Raw genomic sequence first — 18494 nt, 5'->3', positions numbered from 1 at the left:
ACCCAGTACTACTGCTACACTTAAACCACCTCTTATTGAACAATCTACTAATACAAACCAGATATGTTTTAGTCTCCTAAGGTGTCTGGAATGAGAAAGATCTGTTACTCAAAGTGAAACCCATTTACTTCACATTGCAAAACTCAGGGAGTCCTCATTCCACATGTCATAAGCCTCTTTATGAAGCTGGGCCTTTGGCAACAAACTGCACAATGAAATGAAAACTGGAATTGTTATTAAATTAATGTTCTTACATAACTGATCTTTCACCCAGTGGCTGCCAACGCAAATCTCAGTGCAAACCACATTTCTGAGAGGAGGGCAGACAGAGTTTGAAGAGCTCAAGGAATCAATTTTTTATTTCTCAGGCAGGAGCACAGATGCAATCTCGAGCGAATTAATTTTTCCTCCAAACTTGTATCCTCTCAAGTGCTGGCAAAACAAGGTCTCGGCAAAGATTTTTCAAGGCAACAGCAGAAGTCCCCTTGAAAGCACTGTACAGAAAATGCTGCTGGTTACTGGTGCAAAAGCAGGAATGGGAAGGAAGACCCCACCAGAGGCATAGCAGAGCTTGGTCGGCACAGGCAGGAAGGACCAAGGGGGTGAAAAGCCGGGGCCGCATCCTGGCTGCGCGGACAGGGCTGTGGGATGGCTGTGGGAGCCGGGCCCAAGGAGGGCTCGGAGCCAAGGGCTCTATGCACGCCGTGCCGAGCCGGGGTCGCGCCGGGCCCCAGCCCGAACCGAGCCCGAACCCGCCCCAAGCCCCGGCCCCGCCCCGTGGCGCTCGCCCAATGGGCGCGGGGGGCTCGTTTGCAAATTTGCATATTTACATATTTTGCATATTGCCCGCGACTTAAGGGCGGGTGGGAGCGGCGCCGGCGGTGCTGGGCGCTCCCTGGGCTGCCCTGTCCATCGCTGCGCTCCTGCGCCGCACTTCTATTTAGTTACCATAAGTTTTAAAAGCAAAAAAACTTATTTTTATTTTTTTAAGCTTAATTTTTGTTTTTTTGTTTTTTTTTTTTCTTTTCGCGCCGAAACTTTCGTGCCGCGGCAGGAGGCGAGATGTGGAGGAAGGCGTTCCTGGCCGCCGTGTGCCTCTGCCTGCGCTGGCTGGCTGCTCTCGGCGGTGAGTCCCGGGACGGGCGGCCAGGACGGCGCCCGGAGCGACATGGGGTGCACGGGAGCTGCCTGTTAACTCTTGGGAAAGGGGGCTTGGGGGGAAGCGCTGCCGGCGTGGCGGGAAAGGGGAGTTTGCAATCTTTCCTTTGTGAAGCTGTCCCGGGGTGCTTGGGATGCTGCGGGACTCGGATGTCGCGGAGCGGGCTCGGAAGGCGCTGGAGAGCGACACTGGGGGGAACCTCCATCCTGTTAGGAGAGACCTGGAACCTGTTCCCCAGCCAAAACACAGGCACAACCTGCCGGACTGGTGGCGCGACCTGTTGAGGTTTGGGATGTCTTTTTTTCCCAGAGACAAGGTGGCTTCCGAGAGTCCTTTGCCCCAACAAGGGATTTGCACAGCAGTAGCACCACGGTAAGGTCCCTCGGCTTCCTCCTCTGTGGGACTCACCTATACCAGCATCCCAGCTTCATACAGTTCTTGATCCTAGACAAGGCAAAGCTGAGTTTCATCGTCATCATGGTACAGTGTTCGAGTTGTAGTTAAGCCTGTAATGAGCAGATCCACTAGGGGAAAAGTGAACAGGGTGATTTACTTTCTCTAGGTTCACTTATGGCTGTGTTTGCGCTCTTCCTGTTGTACCAGCACTTGTACATAGACATCCTGTCCAAGCTAGAAGAGGTGGAAGATGTGCAAATGGTGCTAAATTCTCACTAATGCTTTCTCAATTAATCACAATGTAATTGAAGCTATTATGAGCAAAGAGACTAGTTTTAGGAGACCATTACTCTGCAAGCTTAAAAACTAAAGAACACTCTTAAAATATTGTTAGCATTGCCCTGTCACAGGCTTACTTTCTTACACTGATGTCCCACACACAGTATCTGTATCTATCTTTGAAAGTATCTATCTTTAAAAGTTTCTGGCCTTAGAAGAAAGGGTGGCTGTAGCTCCTAGAGCTGCTTTGTGATTCTAAACTGGAATAAATAAGCTGCCGTTTTTTCTGCTGTGGGTGCCTTTGTTACTTCTTTGTGTACAAGGAAGCTAAAGGGAAGTATTCAAAAGTAAGAGGATGGGGTGCTAGGGTACAGCAAAAGGAATGTGTTCTAGCTTTGAATCCAATCTTGTACTATCAGAGATAATCAAAAACAGTTTTCATCACAGTATCCAAGTTCTATACTGTGAAGTAACTGTCTTCCCAGAGAAAGCTTTCATCCCTGCAGGAACTGATTTGCCACAGGCTTAATAATAATTTCATTATTTCTTCTTAGGAACAGTCATATGAAAGCAGGTTGTGTGTTCATCCTAAAGCAATTCAAGCCTTTAATTCCACACTTTTCTATGCACACCACAGTAAAAAGTTTTTTGAAAGCACGGAAAACACAGGGTCCAGCCCTCCAGGAATCCAGAGTATTTAAAAAACAACATAGAAAAAGACTTTCTAGGTGAAGAAAATGTTGGTATTCCACGAAAAGATAAAAGCATTGGTAGGAATACAAGGAAACTTGTTTTTACCAGTGTAAATCGAAAGTCGGCATATTTACACTGTTGTGTCATGTGAGTTGCTGGCTTTTTCTATGGCTTGTGTTTAGGATAGACATACCAGGGCAGCTGTGGCATGGCCTTTTGAGAAACAATACATTTCTGAGAAAGTGCAGAGGTGAGGCTCTCAGGCGTCAAGTTGTGCTGGGGATTACCATGATCACTAGCACTCCTAGAAGTTTGCTGGGACCTCATCTGTGCGGAAGTACTTACATGATAGGACTTTCTCATGCATCCTTGCCTCTATATTACTGCAAAATCTGACAGTGGTTGCATTTTAATTGTCTTGGGCTAATTCCAGATATCCCAGAGGGACTGATGGATGGCTAGATATCTGCTGGATTGAGTTTTGAGTGTCCCAGCTGCAGCAGAGTAAAAATTCAACAGGGAGTACCCTGGAGAGGGGTGGGCCACCCCTGTGTACAGTGCGAGAAGAGCAGTTTGCCAGCTGCAGAACTTGAGCTGGGAGATTCTTGCTTATCTTCTAAACTTGTGTTCTAGAGGTGGTGTTCTTTCCACTGGCCCCACCTGGGAAGTGAAGCAGAACGTACTCTCAGGCCTCTGCCATTAAGGAATACATAAATAAACTCAAAGTTGTAATATTTTTGCAGCAAGGTTAAACAATAACCTGATTCGTGAGGTAGTTTTCCTGGGATTGCAACACACAGTAGTCTGCTTTCAGTTTATAGTGTAGATCAAATTAGATGATAACCATTTCTGTAGTATAAGCCCTGTACTACAGCTGACTGTGAGTTTGCTTCAGTACTCTTAGGAATTTAGTATGACTGATTGATGGCTGATCCTAATGCTGATTGTCAGCTGAAAGAAAATTTAGCCCAGTTAACTACAGCTGGTAAATGTTCAATGTTATGTGCAGATGTTTGCTGCTGTGCATGTGTGTGCACGCTTGTCTCTGTGGGCTATAGTAGACACAGTCTAGCAGTATAATTTCTAAGGATCTTTTCACCTAGCTAATAGTATTTCCATTTCTGAGTGCATAATGCCAGGAAATTGTTGTTTATCAAAGATTCCCTTTTTAAAACCATAGCTTAGGTGCACTCATTCTGACAAATGCATTGTTATCATATTTTGGCAACATGTATGATGTGGGCAGTTTAACTTTTGATTAATATTCCAGATGTTACTTCCTCAAGACTCACATTCTCCGCCCAGCTGACCAGTGGTAAACAGTTTCACAATCAAAATAATTTGCCAAGTTGCCCTGGGCTTCCTGTGAAAGAAACTTGAATCTGAATTTCTTGACTAGTGTGTCAGAATGCCTAAAATCAGTGGCACGCTTTCAAAATTGATAATTGATAGGAGTCCCTAACAGAATGGAATTTCACAAGTTGCAAGTCCAAAGTGTCACAAACTTTGGACAGGAAAAACAAAACTACTGACTTCCCAGTTACTAAGCTTCCACCCCCCACTCTCCCCTCCCCATCCCCACCCCTCCCCCCCTTCCTCCCCTCGATTTCTTTGAGTTCTATGAAGTTCTTGATACCTTGCTTCACAGGACAGCTTTTTATTTTTTTTTAAATATGAAAACTCATATTGTGGAAGTAGGGGTGTAAGATCAGCATCAGAAAATGCTTTGCATAGCATGACAAAGTGGTGAAGTTTTGGCAATGCAGCCTGAAAAGCCAGCTTCCATCTGGAATTGGTAATTTAATTCTTAATTCTCCTCCATTAATTCTGCTTCAGTTCCCTAAATAATCCCTTTGTAGGTCATGTTAACTCTGAGCACATAGCAGTAGACAGAAAACTTTGGTTTGCAACAGATCCTTGTATTCGTGACCGTGTGCCTAGCAGCTTTGGCAATACACAACACCTGCTTTTGTACCTTTGCTGAACTATAGGAAAGTGTAGTTTTTAAGCAAAAATATGGATTTCTTTTTTGTCTGCATTTTACTTCCAGTCTTTTTTATTCAAAGGCCTTGTTTAGAAATGGGACTTGCATTCATGTCATGGAAAGTTACTTTGGTATCTCAACCTGTATATATGTATATTTCTTAATATCTAATTTCTGTATCTACATTCTGAAAAATGTGATGTTAATTCAGATAAATTTCTGTCCACCTTTCAGAAACATGCTGAAAATTATCTATTTTTGGGCTTTCCGTGATTTAATTATCTTGAGTTAAAACATCTTATTAACTAAACCGTGGTGAGTGTGTATATTTGCTATCTCTGCATGTCTTTGTGTAAGACTATAGGAATGAGGCCCAATGGTTCACTGGCTCAGGACATGATTCAAGGAAACTTCTTCCTTTAAGTCTCTGAGGAAAAGGTCTGTGGCAAAAGTCTATGAATGACAAAGTTTGGATCTGAATAATTTTTTTTAGTAGAGATACAATGAGGTATGAAAGCAGCAGTGGGAAATGCTAGCTTTCTGAAGTGATACGCTATGTAACTTCTCTGCTTCAGGTTTAAAGCATGGTACATGTAGGTGTTGGTCTGTGTGGTGAGTGTGTACAGACTATATGTACCTGTGTTCTGCAGAAGCTGCAATGTGAGGTGGTACTGCAGCATGTGTGCAGCACAACATGAGGTGTAGACAGGATATCTTCTGCTCTGCACTGTATAGAATTTGCAAAGCCAAACTCGGGAAAATTCCAAGGAAAGCTTCTTGATGAGCACACCATGAAGACGTCTGTAATAAACGCCGCTACACACACTTCCCTCATCCAAAGAATATCTTGCCTGCTGGGAAGTGACCATATGTGGACATAAGATAACATGACACTTTTTGTGGGCATAAGATGATAACAGTAATTTCTTCTGACTTTCTAATTCCTTACACAACATAGTTAAATGACAAAAGTGGCTGCCTACCATTTCCCTAACTCATGGGCTGTTGCTTTGCAGCTGCTGCTTTCCTCGTGGTGACTGTATCTCAGTGATTTTATGTTCTCAAATACTCATCAAAGATTTTTAGACTAAAACACGCAAATATGTGTGAAGCACTTAGCACGTCTTCAGTGGCAGGTGCCACTGTACTGCAATCTTTCTAAGCTTGGTGCACTTTTCCAAGTGTACTCTTAAGTACAGTACACTTTGAATTGTAAATTTGCTATGAGCTTATTTTCAAAAGAGCTGTGCTATGAACTTACATGCAAATTCTAGCTCGTAATTGAAAACACACTACAAACAGGATGTCAGTGTAATTTAGATTTTGGATGATTATCAGATAAGTTTAATCCAAAAGGGAAATGATATCTAGGTATGAAAGGAAGCACTATTAACTAGTGAGCAGGTGGACTATTCTTGTTCGCCTTCCTGTACTAGTAGGGAATATACATAATTGAAAGTCTTAGCATTGTATGCATTACAGTTGAAAGCTGTTCTTGTTCCTTTCAAGGTTTTATTGATTCACAGCTGAGTGAAAACTTATAGCTGATGTTTAACCAACTAGCCTTTGGTACTTTTCTTTTCCTGGCTAAAAAGTAAATAATATAGGTATAAAGATTTGTTCCAAAGAAGTGTTTTTTACTGTCAGTTGGTGCCAAAAACACATTTTTAACATGCAATGTTAATATAGAAAATATAGAAAAGGTACAAACATTTCGCTAGTTTGGTAAATTAAGCTTTCATTAGTGGGTAAAATGTTATATTTCTACTGGTAGAAGGAAGGGTAAAGTCTATGAAAAACACATTTCTTTAGGAGGAAGGAGGCAGGAAGGGGGCCCTCAGTGTAATTATCCTGGATTAGCTAGCCAGCCTAGCACAGGCAAGGTCAAAACCTAAAGCTGAGTACTGCCTCTGTTCACTGAATGGTTCTTGCTTTCCTGCATGTGCTTTGACAGGTGAGAAATCCTGCTGAACTTGGGCAATGTTAAGCCATTGATTATGGCTGACAAGTTTCTCTGAGACTGCTACATAAGCATTTGTTGCAAGGCTCTGTGCTTGTTTTAGACCCAATGCAATAGGTTACACCCTGATTTCTTGCGACCCTCCAAGTACAGCAAGAACTTCTCAAACTGTATAGAGCTCTCTGAGGTGAGGTCAAGTGTAAGTCAGTGCCCTGCTGTGTGTGGTAGCTTGAATGAGAAGAGCAGAAAAACTGTTTTGGAAAAAAATGAATTGTTAGTTATTTATCACCTGAGCAATGCAGCACAACTTTATGCAGGAAATGCAAATGGATTAATTATCATAGACAACCCCTTCTGCAATGGGACAGTGGAAATCTGTTTTGCATGCCTAGCATAAGGTCCTTACCCTGTCCATTTGTATTCCCTATGGTGGCTCAGAGCCATTTATTAATGTGTGTTTAGGAGTTTGTGAAGAGTTGGTGGTCTTGGTGCCAGGAAAGACAATGTTGAGCAGAACAGAGTTGGCCTAAGTTCAGCTGCACTTGAAAAACAGGCAATCAGTATTTGCCTAACTCAAGTTGCCAAACTGGGGCCTGGGTTTTGAAAAGTTAATTACAGGGTGTGCTGTACATAGAGGCATTTAAGAGTTGAATCAGACATAAAAAGAGGAGACATTTAAGTCTCTTCCCAAAGGAAATAGTGACTATAAAGCCTAAAGTCACTTCTCTGTCTTGGCAGGAAAAGGAATACTTAAATTTTGAAGCTGGAATTTGGAGGGAGCGATCTTTGCAGGCTGCGACATACTTTGTTACCAGCACAACATGACTTGCACTTCTTTCCCCACCCTCTTTCCCTCTGTTTCAGGCAGAGGAAGATATTTTTCTGCAGCTTATTTTTCTGTAGTTTATCAGATGACCCGAAAATGTACTCTTAAAATAGACTGCCAGTTTGCTAGTTCAGTTTCTCTGATGGGTGTCTCATCTCACCTGCTGTTTGTTGGTCAAAACTTAAAACTGGCACTTTGTAAAACAGTGGTGACTTTACAGCTTTTAAGGCACTGCAACTACATGGTGTTATAAAAGGCCCTGTTAGGCAATGATTATTGGTGAGGTGATGGGGAAGATACACTACCAAAATATGTAATGGTATGGTAGTAACTCTCTGCTTTCCTGGATGTCTGGATGATCTGTGGGTGTCCTGTGCAGTTTTCTGTACTTTTGTGACACTTAAGAGATTTCCTGCTTAATGTAATGGGGAAAATACTGACTCTTAAAATGGATACATACCTCTCTGACAGCTCAGCAGATTCTTACTGTTTTAGCAGGACCTTGGACGGGGAGCAATTTTCACCCTTTGATTTCCTCTTTACATGGCTGTAGGAAATTAAAACCATGCATCCCACTTCTTGACAGTTCCAGATATTTCTCCAACATTGTACTTGTGCCTTCTGACTTTGTCCAAATACTCTTAAAACACTGCTATGTTTTTTCCACTCTTACAGCAGAAGCTGAAAACGATTTTGAGGGAATCGAGAGCAAGTTTTCTTTACGGACGCCTGCAGAGCCTGATGAGGATGTCTGCTACCTTGTTCCCGGGCAGGTGAACAGCCTGGCACAGTGCAACTTCAATCATACCAGTAAAACCTTTGTGGTGATCCATGGGTGGACGGTAAGATGAAATGGGAGGAATCTCCCTTTTAACCATACTCCCAATGAACTGTGCAGAAGTGTCTCACAGATATATTAATACATCTCCTATTTTAATTAAAATCACCAAAACCAACAGGTGACAGGGATGTATGAAAGTTGGGTCCCGAAGCTGGTGGATGCTCTGTACAAGAGGGAGCCTGACTCAAACGTCATTGTGGTGGACTGGCTGGTTCGAGCTCAGCAGCACTATCCGGTGTCTGCTGCATACACCAGGCTGGTGGGAAAGGATGTTGCTACATTTATTGACTGGTTGGAGGTAAGACATGGAGACTTGTCTCACATCCTACATAATGTCATAGAAGACAAAACAGCAATTATGCAGCTGTGTTAATCATCTCCTGTTGGGAAGATGGAGTTAAACTCTTGCAGAAAGGTTTGCTGGACTGGTAAAATTCCAGCACTGGTTTACTGACTATTTCCTATTCAGAGGCCTTTAGTACTGCATTCTTGTGGTCTTTTGTACTTTACCTTGTGGTCTGTGGGGTCCTGTGGGCCCAGAGTATTTCTGAGGGCTCTGTGAGAGATAGCTATGAAAGACGGATTCCTATATATTATTCTGCAGCCAGCCCTTGGCAATCAGAAATGTGCCCTGCCTTAGGAAATCCAGAAACTGGTGGGGAGAGAGTGGCTGAAAACTTTTATAAAATAAACAGCCTTGTGTTCTGTACTTTATTTTGCATTCCTCTAAGCTTAGATTTTGGCCATAAATTAGTTAGATCAAGAAATTTACAATGGCACAAAATTATGATAGCTGTATAGTGTTTCTTCTATTATTCGTGGCTCAAACAAAAATCCCAGTATTAACAAAACATTTTATTTTGTGTCTTCTGATGTTTTTGTGTTTGGTTTTGAACTTTAAACAAATTGTTCTCTTCTGCAGGAGAAATTCAATTATCCTCTCAACAATCTCCACTTGCTGGGGTACAGCCTAGGTGCCCATGCTGCTGGGATTGCTGGGAACCTGACCAAAAAGAAGGTGAACAGAATTACTGGTAAGTAAACCTGTGACTGCAGAGTGAAGAGTTGCATCTCTTCCACACTGAAATACTATGTTCCACTGAAAAATCACCACAATAATTGTTGCTTGCCAGCAGTACTTTGGTTATGTATTCATGATTTAATGAAACAGCAGGGCTGATATGTCTGGGGTAGAACTGTAAAAAGATTCAGAAAATGACAACAAAGATGGTGAGTGCCTTTAATTGCTTCTCTACAAGAAATGAGTGAATAGGCCCTGATAAAAGAGTAGTTTGCAGGGTTGTGGTGGGGACTGATCAAACCATGCCATTGAGAAGGTCAAGTATCTCTTACACCATGAGAAATTCAGTGGGTTGTCTTTATGTAGGCAGTCATTCCTTACAGCTGATGGGAGCCATTGAAACAGAACAGGAAGTAAATTCTGCTGCAGCAGGTTTAGTATCTGCAGATACTAAAGGATTTAGAACTCTTTGCCATGGGATGATGCAGATGCAAGAAGTTTATATGGGCTCAAACGGAGACTGGACAGATAACTGGAAGAGATCCAGTGTGGATTATTACAAAGTTAATCATAACAGGCTCAAGAAATATTCTAGGCTGGAAATAATACTGTGAAAATTTGGGGAAGACGTATACTTGCCCTGTTGCTCTGTCTGCTTAGATATCTGTTTAAGGTGATTTTTGGAGCCTAAAAAAATCTGCTAGACAAGGCAGAGTGCCTGGCCACTCTGGGGCTGGTTTACAACCCAGCACCTGGAGGGCTGAGCCCCTAGCACTGATCTCAGTGACAAAGGAATTGCCAGCATCAGCAAATGAAGCCAAGAAAATTGCTCATCTGTGATGTCTTTGTTGCTGAGAGATTGGGAGTATCATTCAGAAGGGTACCCTTTACTCTTTCACCCGAGCCTGGCTGTGATCCCAAATCCACAGGCATGCTGAGAGGTGGGCTAGGCAGTAGTCATATCTGGAAAGGCTGAGTCCTGAGAGGTGGCAGATTAAAGTCAGGAGGCCAAAGCTATAGTCTCTCTGCCCTTTCTCTAAGTTGTATCTTTGCTGCTTTCACTGAGGCTGCCAAATCACTGACATGTCAGTAGCCCTCTGTTATGCCTCCGCAGTTGCTCCTGGTGCTGAGGTGAACCTTTCCTGGGAAAAGCATAGGGAGCAACATAATGTGGCCCCTGAAGCCCTTACAGCTGAGGGGAAGGCAGCTCAGACCAAGTGGAGCTAGCTGTGGGTGAACACCACAGGTGCCTGTCCCCAGCTGAGGGCTGCAGAAAAGATGTGTCCTTTCAGCCATCTCTCAGGTAGTTGTCTGCACAGGTGATAGTTCTTGTTCCCTGGCAAAATGTTTTGTTTTCTTTTTGATGTTAGTGTTGCTGCAGCTTGGCAGTTTACCTTAGTGATCCACCTCCCCTTAGGTGTTAAGACAGTGAAGCCCTCATTTATGTTTCTCACTTACTCCCCTGGCATGGGGTTGTCAGCAAGACTTTTCCATACTTCAGACATTTCAGATACAAGTTCTTGACAAGAGAGGAAAACATTGAGAAAATACTTAGGAGCTTGTTTCTTTCATCCACTGGAAATGCTACAGCTCTGAGGAAGTTAGCTGGGTTTCCTTCCATGTGTTTGCATACACTTTTATTTTTTTAAATGGTGACAGCATTTCAAGCTAGTACATTTGATTCTCCTGTATCCATTGATGTTATTTAAATGATCCATCTGTAATGTCTACAGGAATACTCAATATTCCAGCCCAGTGTGGCACCTGAGCTTGGCATTTGTCGTCAACATCAGTATCTTTGGCAGACAATAATACCAGTTTTTCTTTATGGTTTACCCCATAAAGGGCTGGATCCTGCTGGTCCTACCTTTGAGTATGCGGATGAACTGACCCGCCTCTCCCCGGATGATGCTGAGTTTGTGGATGTCCTACACACCTACACCAGAGGTTCTCCAGACCGCAGCATTGGGATCCAGAAGCCTGTTGGACACATTGATATTTATCCCAATGGTGGAGGTTTCCAGCCAGGTTGCAATCTGGGAGAAGCACTGCGTCTGATTGCTGAGAAAGGCTTTGGAGGTGAGATTGCTCTGAAACAAACACTCTGAGGGAAACCTGAATAGCCCTGCAAGGTGTCTTGCAAGGAAAGATCTCTGACAGGCACAGGAATATATTCTTTGAAGTGCTTTTAAAAGTCATCATGTGAAGCCCAGCTCTGCCATAGTCGATAATGCCTGTTGACAGCATTGCTTAGGGGTTTATATCATTATATGTACATGTATATTTAATTACATATATATGAGTGTGTGTGTGTATATGTACATGTGTACATATAAAAGCATTGAATGCTTGAAAAGCATTTTCATTCTTTCAAGATGTGGATCAGCTGGTGAAATGCTCCCATGAACGATCCATCCACCTCTTCATTGACTCTCTCCTCAATGAAGAAAAGCCCAGCATGGCCTATCGCTGTAACACAAAGGAAGCCTTTGAGAAGGGCCTCTGCCTGAGCTGCCGCAAGAACCGCTGCAACAATTTGGGTTACAAGGTCAACAGAGTGAGAACAAAGAGAAACACCAAAATGTATCTGAAAACCCGTGCTCAGATGCCCTATAAAGGTAGGCACTCCTTGCTTGCTGGTGAGCAAGAATGGTACTTGTGCTCAGCTGTGTGTCACAGTGGGCATGTGCTGCAGATGGAAATATTGCTGCTTTGGTGCCTGCGGTGAGCAGGGATGAAGCTGGCCTGTAGTTTGCCACTCATTTCAAGTCTCAGAGAAAAGTGTTGTCTTACTCAGGGTGTGGGGTAGAGTACAAAAAGAAAGGTATTTTGTAATGAGTTTCTAAGTACCAAAAGTTAGGCTGCCTCTGTTGCCAAATCACTTGGAACTTTTGCAGTGTTTTTCATCCAAATGATTAATTACTTCTGCTGGGGAAATAATCAGAAGAACTCAGTCTGGTGAGCACCTTATTTAAAGATATGCAAGCATCAGATTTGTGCCTTTGGTGGTGCACTTGCTAGAGGAGCACAGCCCTCATTATAATATCACAGCACTTCTCGATTCCATTTGCTGCTGTGGGTGGTCTGAGAAGGACAATGCCAGACAAAACTGGGAGGCTTTCAGCCAGGAAAATAGCATTGGATTTTACTACTTTATTTTCCTCCTTAGCTTTGCCTGTACCCCATGGTATGCTTATAGTGTGCATTATGTGGTGGACCAGCAATCAAACAGCACATTCCTTCACTGTTAGAGCAGCTGCAAGACTGGCATTCTGCTGACAGTTGGTGCTTAATCTGCAGTGTCAGTGGGTTGATTTTTTCTTTTTCTTTTTACCAAGCCTCCTTTAAGAGAAGGGCACAGCTCACTTGTTTCAAGTCACGTATAGCAGGCCTTACATGTTCAGTAGCAGGTTTGAAGGTGATACTGCATATTCTGAGGTTATTATAGTGGCAGCCTGAGTGCAGAATTTAGCTGCAAGAACTGCAAAGGTGTTCTTTAATGGTGATTAATTGCCTTTAATTAATTGTCTTTAATTGCCTTGCTTGGTAATACTTACGTTCTCAAAAAAATAATTCCCTGGACACCTGCAGGGAAATAAAACTCATTTCAGTGAAGTTGGCATATTCCAGCCTAGGATTTTGAGAGGTGAGACAGGGTGTTTTTGTCACCAGCTGTGTCTTTGGAGGTTGAATTTTTTCTAATGGCATTTTCTTTTGTATTCTTTCAGTCTTTCATTACCAAGTCAAGATCCATTTCTTTGGAAAGACTAACGTGACCAAGACAAACCAGCCATTCCTGATCTCTCTCTATGGCAAGCTAGATGAAAGTGAGAACATTGCTTTCACACTGTGAGTAGCTACAGAAACAACTGCAAAGTACTGCTGAGTTTACCTAAATTTGTTAAAGTCTCGACTGAAAAAGTTGTTCTGGCTCCAGCTACAGTGATCTTACAGGGTCCCAGAGTCTGCTCTTGTCCTTGATCAAGGAGTTGTATTCACTTCTGAAGCTAATGAACCAAACCCTACAGGAGCTCTTTTTGATAAGACATCTGAAATATGGAAACGTGAAGTCTGACCCGTGACTCAGCCTAATAAGAGTTTTTCCAGTGTTTTCTTATTTTCTTCTCAGTATTTTATATCATGTTAAATATTTAAGGTAAACATATGCATCTGAAGATCTCAGTGCAGAAGCTGAGGGAGAACTGGGATTTGCTTTCACTGCTCTGCAAATAAGCAGAAGTTTGTGTGTACATACCTAGATACAGGCAGGCAGGGAATGGAGCTCGAAAACACTAGTTTTCTGCTCTGAGGAATGTAAACTGTTCATGGGTGGTGGTTGTCTGGCTTTTCTGAGAGTCACCAGCACAGAAGAGGACAACCCTTGCCTGGTACACTGTCCCAGAATTTTACCAGCCTTGTTACAGAAGGATGTTCCATTTGCCTCTACAAAAGGTAGAGGTGTTTTCTTTTTTAACTTGCTTCCGTCAGAAGTTTTTCCTTCATCCATCAGATGTTATTTTTTCCCTTCATCCATCAGAACTATGCAGAATTGCTTCCTTCTCTGGAATACAAAAATTACAGGTTCTATTGCTCCTAAATCTTCTTTGTCTCTCCAAGAATTTCAGGCGGTATTTTATTTTATTTTTTTGATTTGTTTCCTTATTCTCCTCCCTCTTATTCTCCTTCACAGGCCTGAAGTCTCCTCAAACAAGACCTTCTCCTTCCTGATTTACACAGAAGTAGATATTGGAGACCTGCTTATGCTGAAGCTGCAGTGGGAAAAGGACACCTTCTTCAGCTGGTCAGACTGGTGGACTCCTTTTACGTTTGACATCCAGAGAATCAGAGTGAAGTCGGGAGAAACTCAGAAAAAGTAACTTGTTTTGATTGTTGTATGCTATATTAGTTCTTGACAGTACTTCCTGATTTCTGGTATCTCACAGGCTGGGACAGTCATGTTAAGCAGTTACAAATAGGTGCAGTATAATGATAATCAGGGCTCCAGTGGTATCAAACTACCATTTAGATCAGCCAGGTTCAGTAGTTTACTTCTACTGGTATCTGCAGTTTGTAATCTTACTCCTGCATACTTAATTTGTATCCCACTATTGTATCTACTTAAGGTTAGTTATAATATGCAGGAGAGTATCTCCGCGAACCAGCAACAGTGACTGTGTTTGCAGTTTCTGTCCTTTTTCATGCTAGGTATTTGCATAGGTTTTGTCACAAAGAACATGCTTAGATGGAGATTTTTAGAAATCCTGCCAAAAGTATGTTTGCACAAGAAATTATTGCTTAGTTAAGTTGGATTTTCTTAGGGGTTGAATACCTGAATGGTGGATGAAAACTGAAACACGTGACTATTGCAGGACATTGCTAATGCATGAATGTTGAAACATCAAAGTCTGAACAGAAGTGCTTTGACATGAATCTTTTGAAATACTCATATTCACTAAACATGAGATCTGTTTGCAGAACATGGGCCCAGAACAGAGTATGTGTGTTCTATGTATAGTAAATAATAATAAGTTCCTTCTTTGAATAAACAGGTCAGTCACTTGATCAAAGAACAGTTATCAGAGCTGAACAAATATAGGCGTGGGGAAAGTACTGATAGATAGAAAAGCAAGTGCTCGTTTTCTGCAAATTGCAACCTAGCTCATTTGCAAACATTTGGGGGAGTATGGCTTTCTTCCAAGTTCATTCACCTGACAAAAACCTCATGTAAAGACTGGTGTAAATAAAGATCCAAGAGATTTTGGGATAGAACTTCTGCTGTCTCAGCCACAATAGTTTTTTGCAAAGGATAAGTTAAAGTTATGGCTACGCTTTGATGTGCATGTATAATTCATTTACCAGTTTCTTTTGTTACAGAATTCTCTTTTAAAAATAACTTTCTCACAGGCCTGTAAAGTAGCAGTGCCCTACATGACAAAGTCTAAAGATTGTTTCCAAGCACCAATCTTCTTTCTATGATTAAAAAGGGATGTTTGGCTCAGTCATGTGATTTTTCCAATATTTATTCCACAGAGTGGTGTTCTGTTCTCGAGATGGCACCTCACGTCTCAGTAAGGGAGAAGAGGCAGCAATATTTGTGAAATGCTCAGAGCAGCCCGTCAACAGGAAGAGAGGAGGGTATGAGTAATCAGTATTGGTTTTAGATAATTTCCCTTTAATTGACTTGTGCACTAGTTTTCTCAAGGCTTCAGAAGCATTACAGCTCAGACTAATCAGAGGTTTGCTTGTGGCCACTTTAGCAGCTTAAGAGCTGTTAGCTTGCTTCTCTGTTAACCATCCTTGTGTGATTGTCAGGATATCTGAGGAATGCATGCTAGTCACTGCCTCTCCCAGTCACTCGGAGGCCAAGTATGATGGACTGTTAGAGAGACAGGGCACTAGCACAAAGAGGAAAGCATGTCTGTCTCAAGATTCCTTACACTTACCCTTAGCTGTAGGACATTCAAACCTCCATACTGGGTCAGCTCAGAGCTCTCCCTCCTTACTGGCCAGCAGCAGATTTGGAGGCTGGTACAGGAATGGAGCAGGCATGTGAAGGTGCTCTTCTCAGCACACTGCTTTCTGATGTCAATCATCAGGTGGGTGAATTCCTGAGATTTTCATCTCTATGGATCAGAGATTCTGCCTTTGTTTAATAGCCCTTTGTTGCACTTTAATTTATTTATCGATAATTTTCCTGACCCAGATTAGATGTGGGGACAGTCTTTGGACTTTACCCAGTAAAGTTTGAGATAGAGAAGTGGTTATATTTATTTTAGTTCGGTTTCTGTGTGTGAATGGTCTGATGGGGACACTTCTGGACTGAGATCTAGCTCTGTATAAAAATGCACATGTGCTGGCTGTTACTCTGGGGCAATGACCTGGACTGGCCTTGAGACCTCTGTGTGTATATCTGACATAAAATCAAGCAGAAGCCAGGAGAAGCCCAAGCATGTAATTTATCTTCCTGTTAAGTAGGGAGTTTTAAGATTGTAATTCTCAAAAATAAGACAAGAGGGGAAAAAGTATCTTACATCTTCCTCACCACCTTTATATGTTATTTTTTTCTCCACAGTACCAAGAAAGCCTCAAAAGAAAATTCTGCTCATGAATCTGCTTAAGTGACAAGAACAAAGATTTTTCACACTGGGGAGGAGAAGAGTCTGTTCATCCCTGTGGACTGGATGTTCAGAACCAAATATATAGAAATATTTATCCGCTGCTGGATTTTTGCCTGCTATTCCTAGCTATTTTAGAGACTTCTTGTAAAAAAGTCTCAGCATATGAAGTTACTAACCATAAAGATACATTATCCAAATAGTTTAAAAAAAAAAGAAACCTGAAAAACAACTTGCCAAAGTTTGGAGTGCTGAAAAGACATATGTAATTTTGCTTAATCATGGTCCCTTGTGACAAGGTTTCTTGACATCAGATCCTATACAGCAATTTTTTAATATTTATTGAAAAGAAACAAAGCCCTGTACTTGATTTTATTTTTATTGTTGTTTTTGTTTTGTTTGGTTTTGGGATACTTTTTGGTTAGTTGTTTTTTTTGTTCTTTTCAGGAGTCATTTGAAACTATAGATGGATTTTTTTTTGTCTTGGCTAACTGAATTTTCAGGCAGTTCAGTGGAGAGAGTTCATAATTTTCAAGTGTGTGTTTAGCAAGTAAGTAGGTTTCCTATGTGAAAAAAAACCCCACCTTTGCTGTGTGTAATACTAGAAGGTGTCAGGGACTGACTTAATATGGGGATGAATTTTTTTAGTTTGTGGTTATGAATGTATTTAATTGGGGGTAGATGCCAGTGCTGCTTAGGAATAGGTATGATCTGTTAAGCTATATATCTATGTCGCTTACCCTGGAATAAATAACAGCTGTAGGAGAAGGTAGCAATGCCAGTGTCTTATGCAGACATTTAATATTTTATCTGTGCTTTCAGTTATTGCAAGTGAAACTGTCTAGCCTTCAACACTGTGAAAATGGAGCTGCAGAGGAATTGAGATACCAGAAAATGCAGGAAACAGATACTTCCCCCACTCTCCACCCTCTCCCTGCTTGCTTGCGTCATGTATGCCAAAACTGTCACAGTTTCTCTGCTCTTTGACACCAAGTGTCAGTCATGCAACTGAGTGGCTGCTGTATGCAGTTTTCAGTGCGAGTGAATCCACTTGATAGCTGATAAGGATGCTCATACTTCCCTGTACTGGAATTGTGACTGCCAGTGATCCACCAGTTTGTTTCTTGGCTGTGGTACAGTGCTAGGAGCTGCTTAGTTTTCTGCCATGAGATGGAATTCAGCAGGAAGCAGGAGCTGAGCCAATTAAAAGCAGCCTGGTTGTGTGCTCCACAAGGAGTGCTCTGAAAAACACTCAAATTAGCCACGCTGCAAATTTAAAAAAGTAGGTATATTGAAGGCAGTCTGCTTCCCCATTTTTAAGTAACATATAATTTTTCTAGTGTGCTGAAAGGTGCAATACCCTCTTTTAACTTTCTAGAGGGTAAACAAAATGCTAGGAGGTACAAGGGCTTGAAGGTAGACATTTGGAGACGTGTAATGTTAGCTATTGATGCTGGGTATTGTCTTTTCCTGGATGTGCAAGACAGCATGGAGATGGTGATTTCTCCAATATCATCCCATCTTAAAAGCAAAAAAAAAACCTATGTGTTTATGTGCACAATTTGTTTCCTATTTCCAACTGTAGCTGCTAGTATATTTGGGGATAAAAGTCTTAAACAGTGCAATATGTTGGAATATTAATAACTCTGAATTTGCTCACATTTGATTTCATGTTTGATTAAACTACAGCAGAGATGTGATGAGTCACTGAGGGTGGGGTTTTGTATTGAGCCACTGCATCTGAGACCTCTAAAAATAAATACAGTGATTTATTCCCTATAGATTCCATATTTTGTTGCAATTTTCTCTTAAAAGTTCAATTCTTCAGAAGCAAAGTATCTGGACAGCCGTGCCCTTAATACAGGATCAAATACAAACACATTTAGAATTTGGATACAAAATAGTGAAGGTTCTTTTCATAAGGAAACATGATTTAGCTTTGGGTGTTATTTATTAGCTGTAAATAAGATATTTATGAGTGTAAAGGTAGTTTGTATATATTGCTAAAGTTGCTAACAGTCTCTACATTAATACAGTTGTGTAGTATTAATCATGTATATAGCTTTCAGAGATTTTTATCAACAAGCCACTTACACATTGTTTTCTATGTCGTTAATACGATTTTTTTTTTTTTTTTTTTTAGAAATCTCCTCAGTTTTGTATAGAACAGAAACCTATGGTTTTAATAAAATTCTCAAACTGAATCTGAAGTCACTACTT

General features: G+C 41.6%; 1 protein-coding gene and 1 long non-coding RNA gene across 4 annotated transcripts; one reads left to right on the top strand and one right to left on the bottom strand.

Annotated features, from left to right (window-relative positions):
- The first annotated feature begins 636 nt into the window (after positions 1 to 636).
- Positions 637 to 18478, top strand: LPL (lipoprotein lipase). 3 transcript variants are annotated; one of them, XM_086869021.1, is made up of 10 exons: positions 637 to 1126; positions 7973 to 8139; positions 8257 to 8436; positions 9061 to 9172; positions 11005 to 11238; positions 11535 to 11777; positions 12888 to 13008; positions 13850 to 14032; positions 15190 to 15294; positions 16232 to 18478. In XM_086869021.1, the coding sequence occupies exons 1-10, from the start codon at positions 1063 to 1065 to the stop codon at positions 16275 to 16277; spliced, it is 1455 nt and encodes a 484-aa protein (XP_086725147.1). In that variant the 5' UTR covers positions 637 to 1062; the 3' UTR covers positions 16278 to 18478. The 3 variants fall into 3 exon arrangements, with proteins under 3 accessions (XP_086725147.1, XP_086725148.1, XP_086725149.1); XM_086869022.1 differs by having other exon boundaries at positions 687 to 1126; positions 7976 to 8139; XM_086869023.1 differs by lacking the exon at positions 637 to 1126 and adding an exon at positions 1274 to 1531.
- LOC147648364 (uncharacterized) lies at positions 955 to 10895 on the bottom strand. Its single transcript, XR_015280933.1, has 3 exons — positions 7758 to 10895; positions 5149 to 5365; positions 955 to 3187 (listed from the first exon to the last, which is right to left on the bottom strand). It is a non-coding gene; the product is annotated as an uncharacterized LOC147648364 (long non-coding RNA).
- Positions 18479 to 18494: the final 16 nt, after the last annotated feature.

Source organism: Cyanistes caeruleus, chromosome Z, assembly GCF_971803275.1.
Source record: "Cyanistes caeruleus chromosome Z, bCyaCae1.hap1.1, whole genome shotgun sequence".
NCBI lineage: Eukaryota > Metazoa > Chordata > Aves > Passeriformes > Paridae > Cyanistes > Cyanistes caeruleus.
Note: the sequence above shows the minus strand (reverse complement) of the source record. Positions and strands in the feature narration are given on the sequence as shown.

Excerpts from the sequence above, each read along its gene's own strand:
- LPL (XM_086869021.1), top strand. The coding sequence starts at position 1,063 with ATGTGGAGGAAGGCGTTCCTGGCCGCCGTGTGCCTCTGCCTGCGCTGG. Across the intron at positions 11,239-11,534 it reads TGCTGAGAAAGGCTTTGGAG|ATGTGGATCAGCTGGTGAAA; the intron begins GTGAGATTGCTC and ends CATTCTTTCAAG. Across the intron at positions 15,295-16,231 it reads GTCAACAGGAAGAGAGGAGG|TACCAAGAAAGCCTCAAAAG; the intron begins GTATGAGTAATC and ends TTTTCTCCACAG.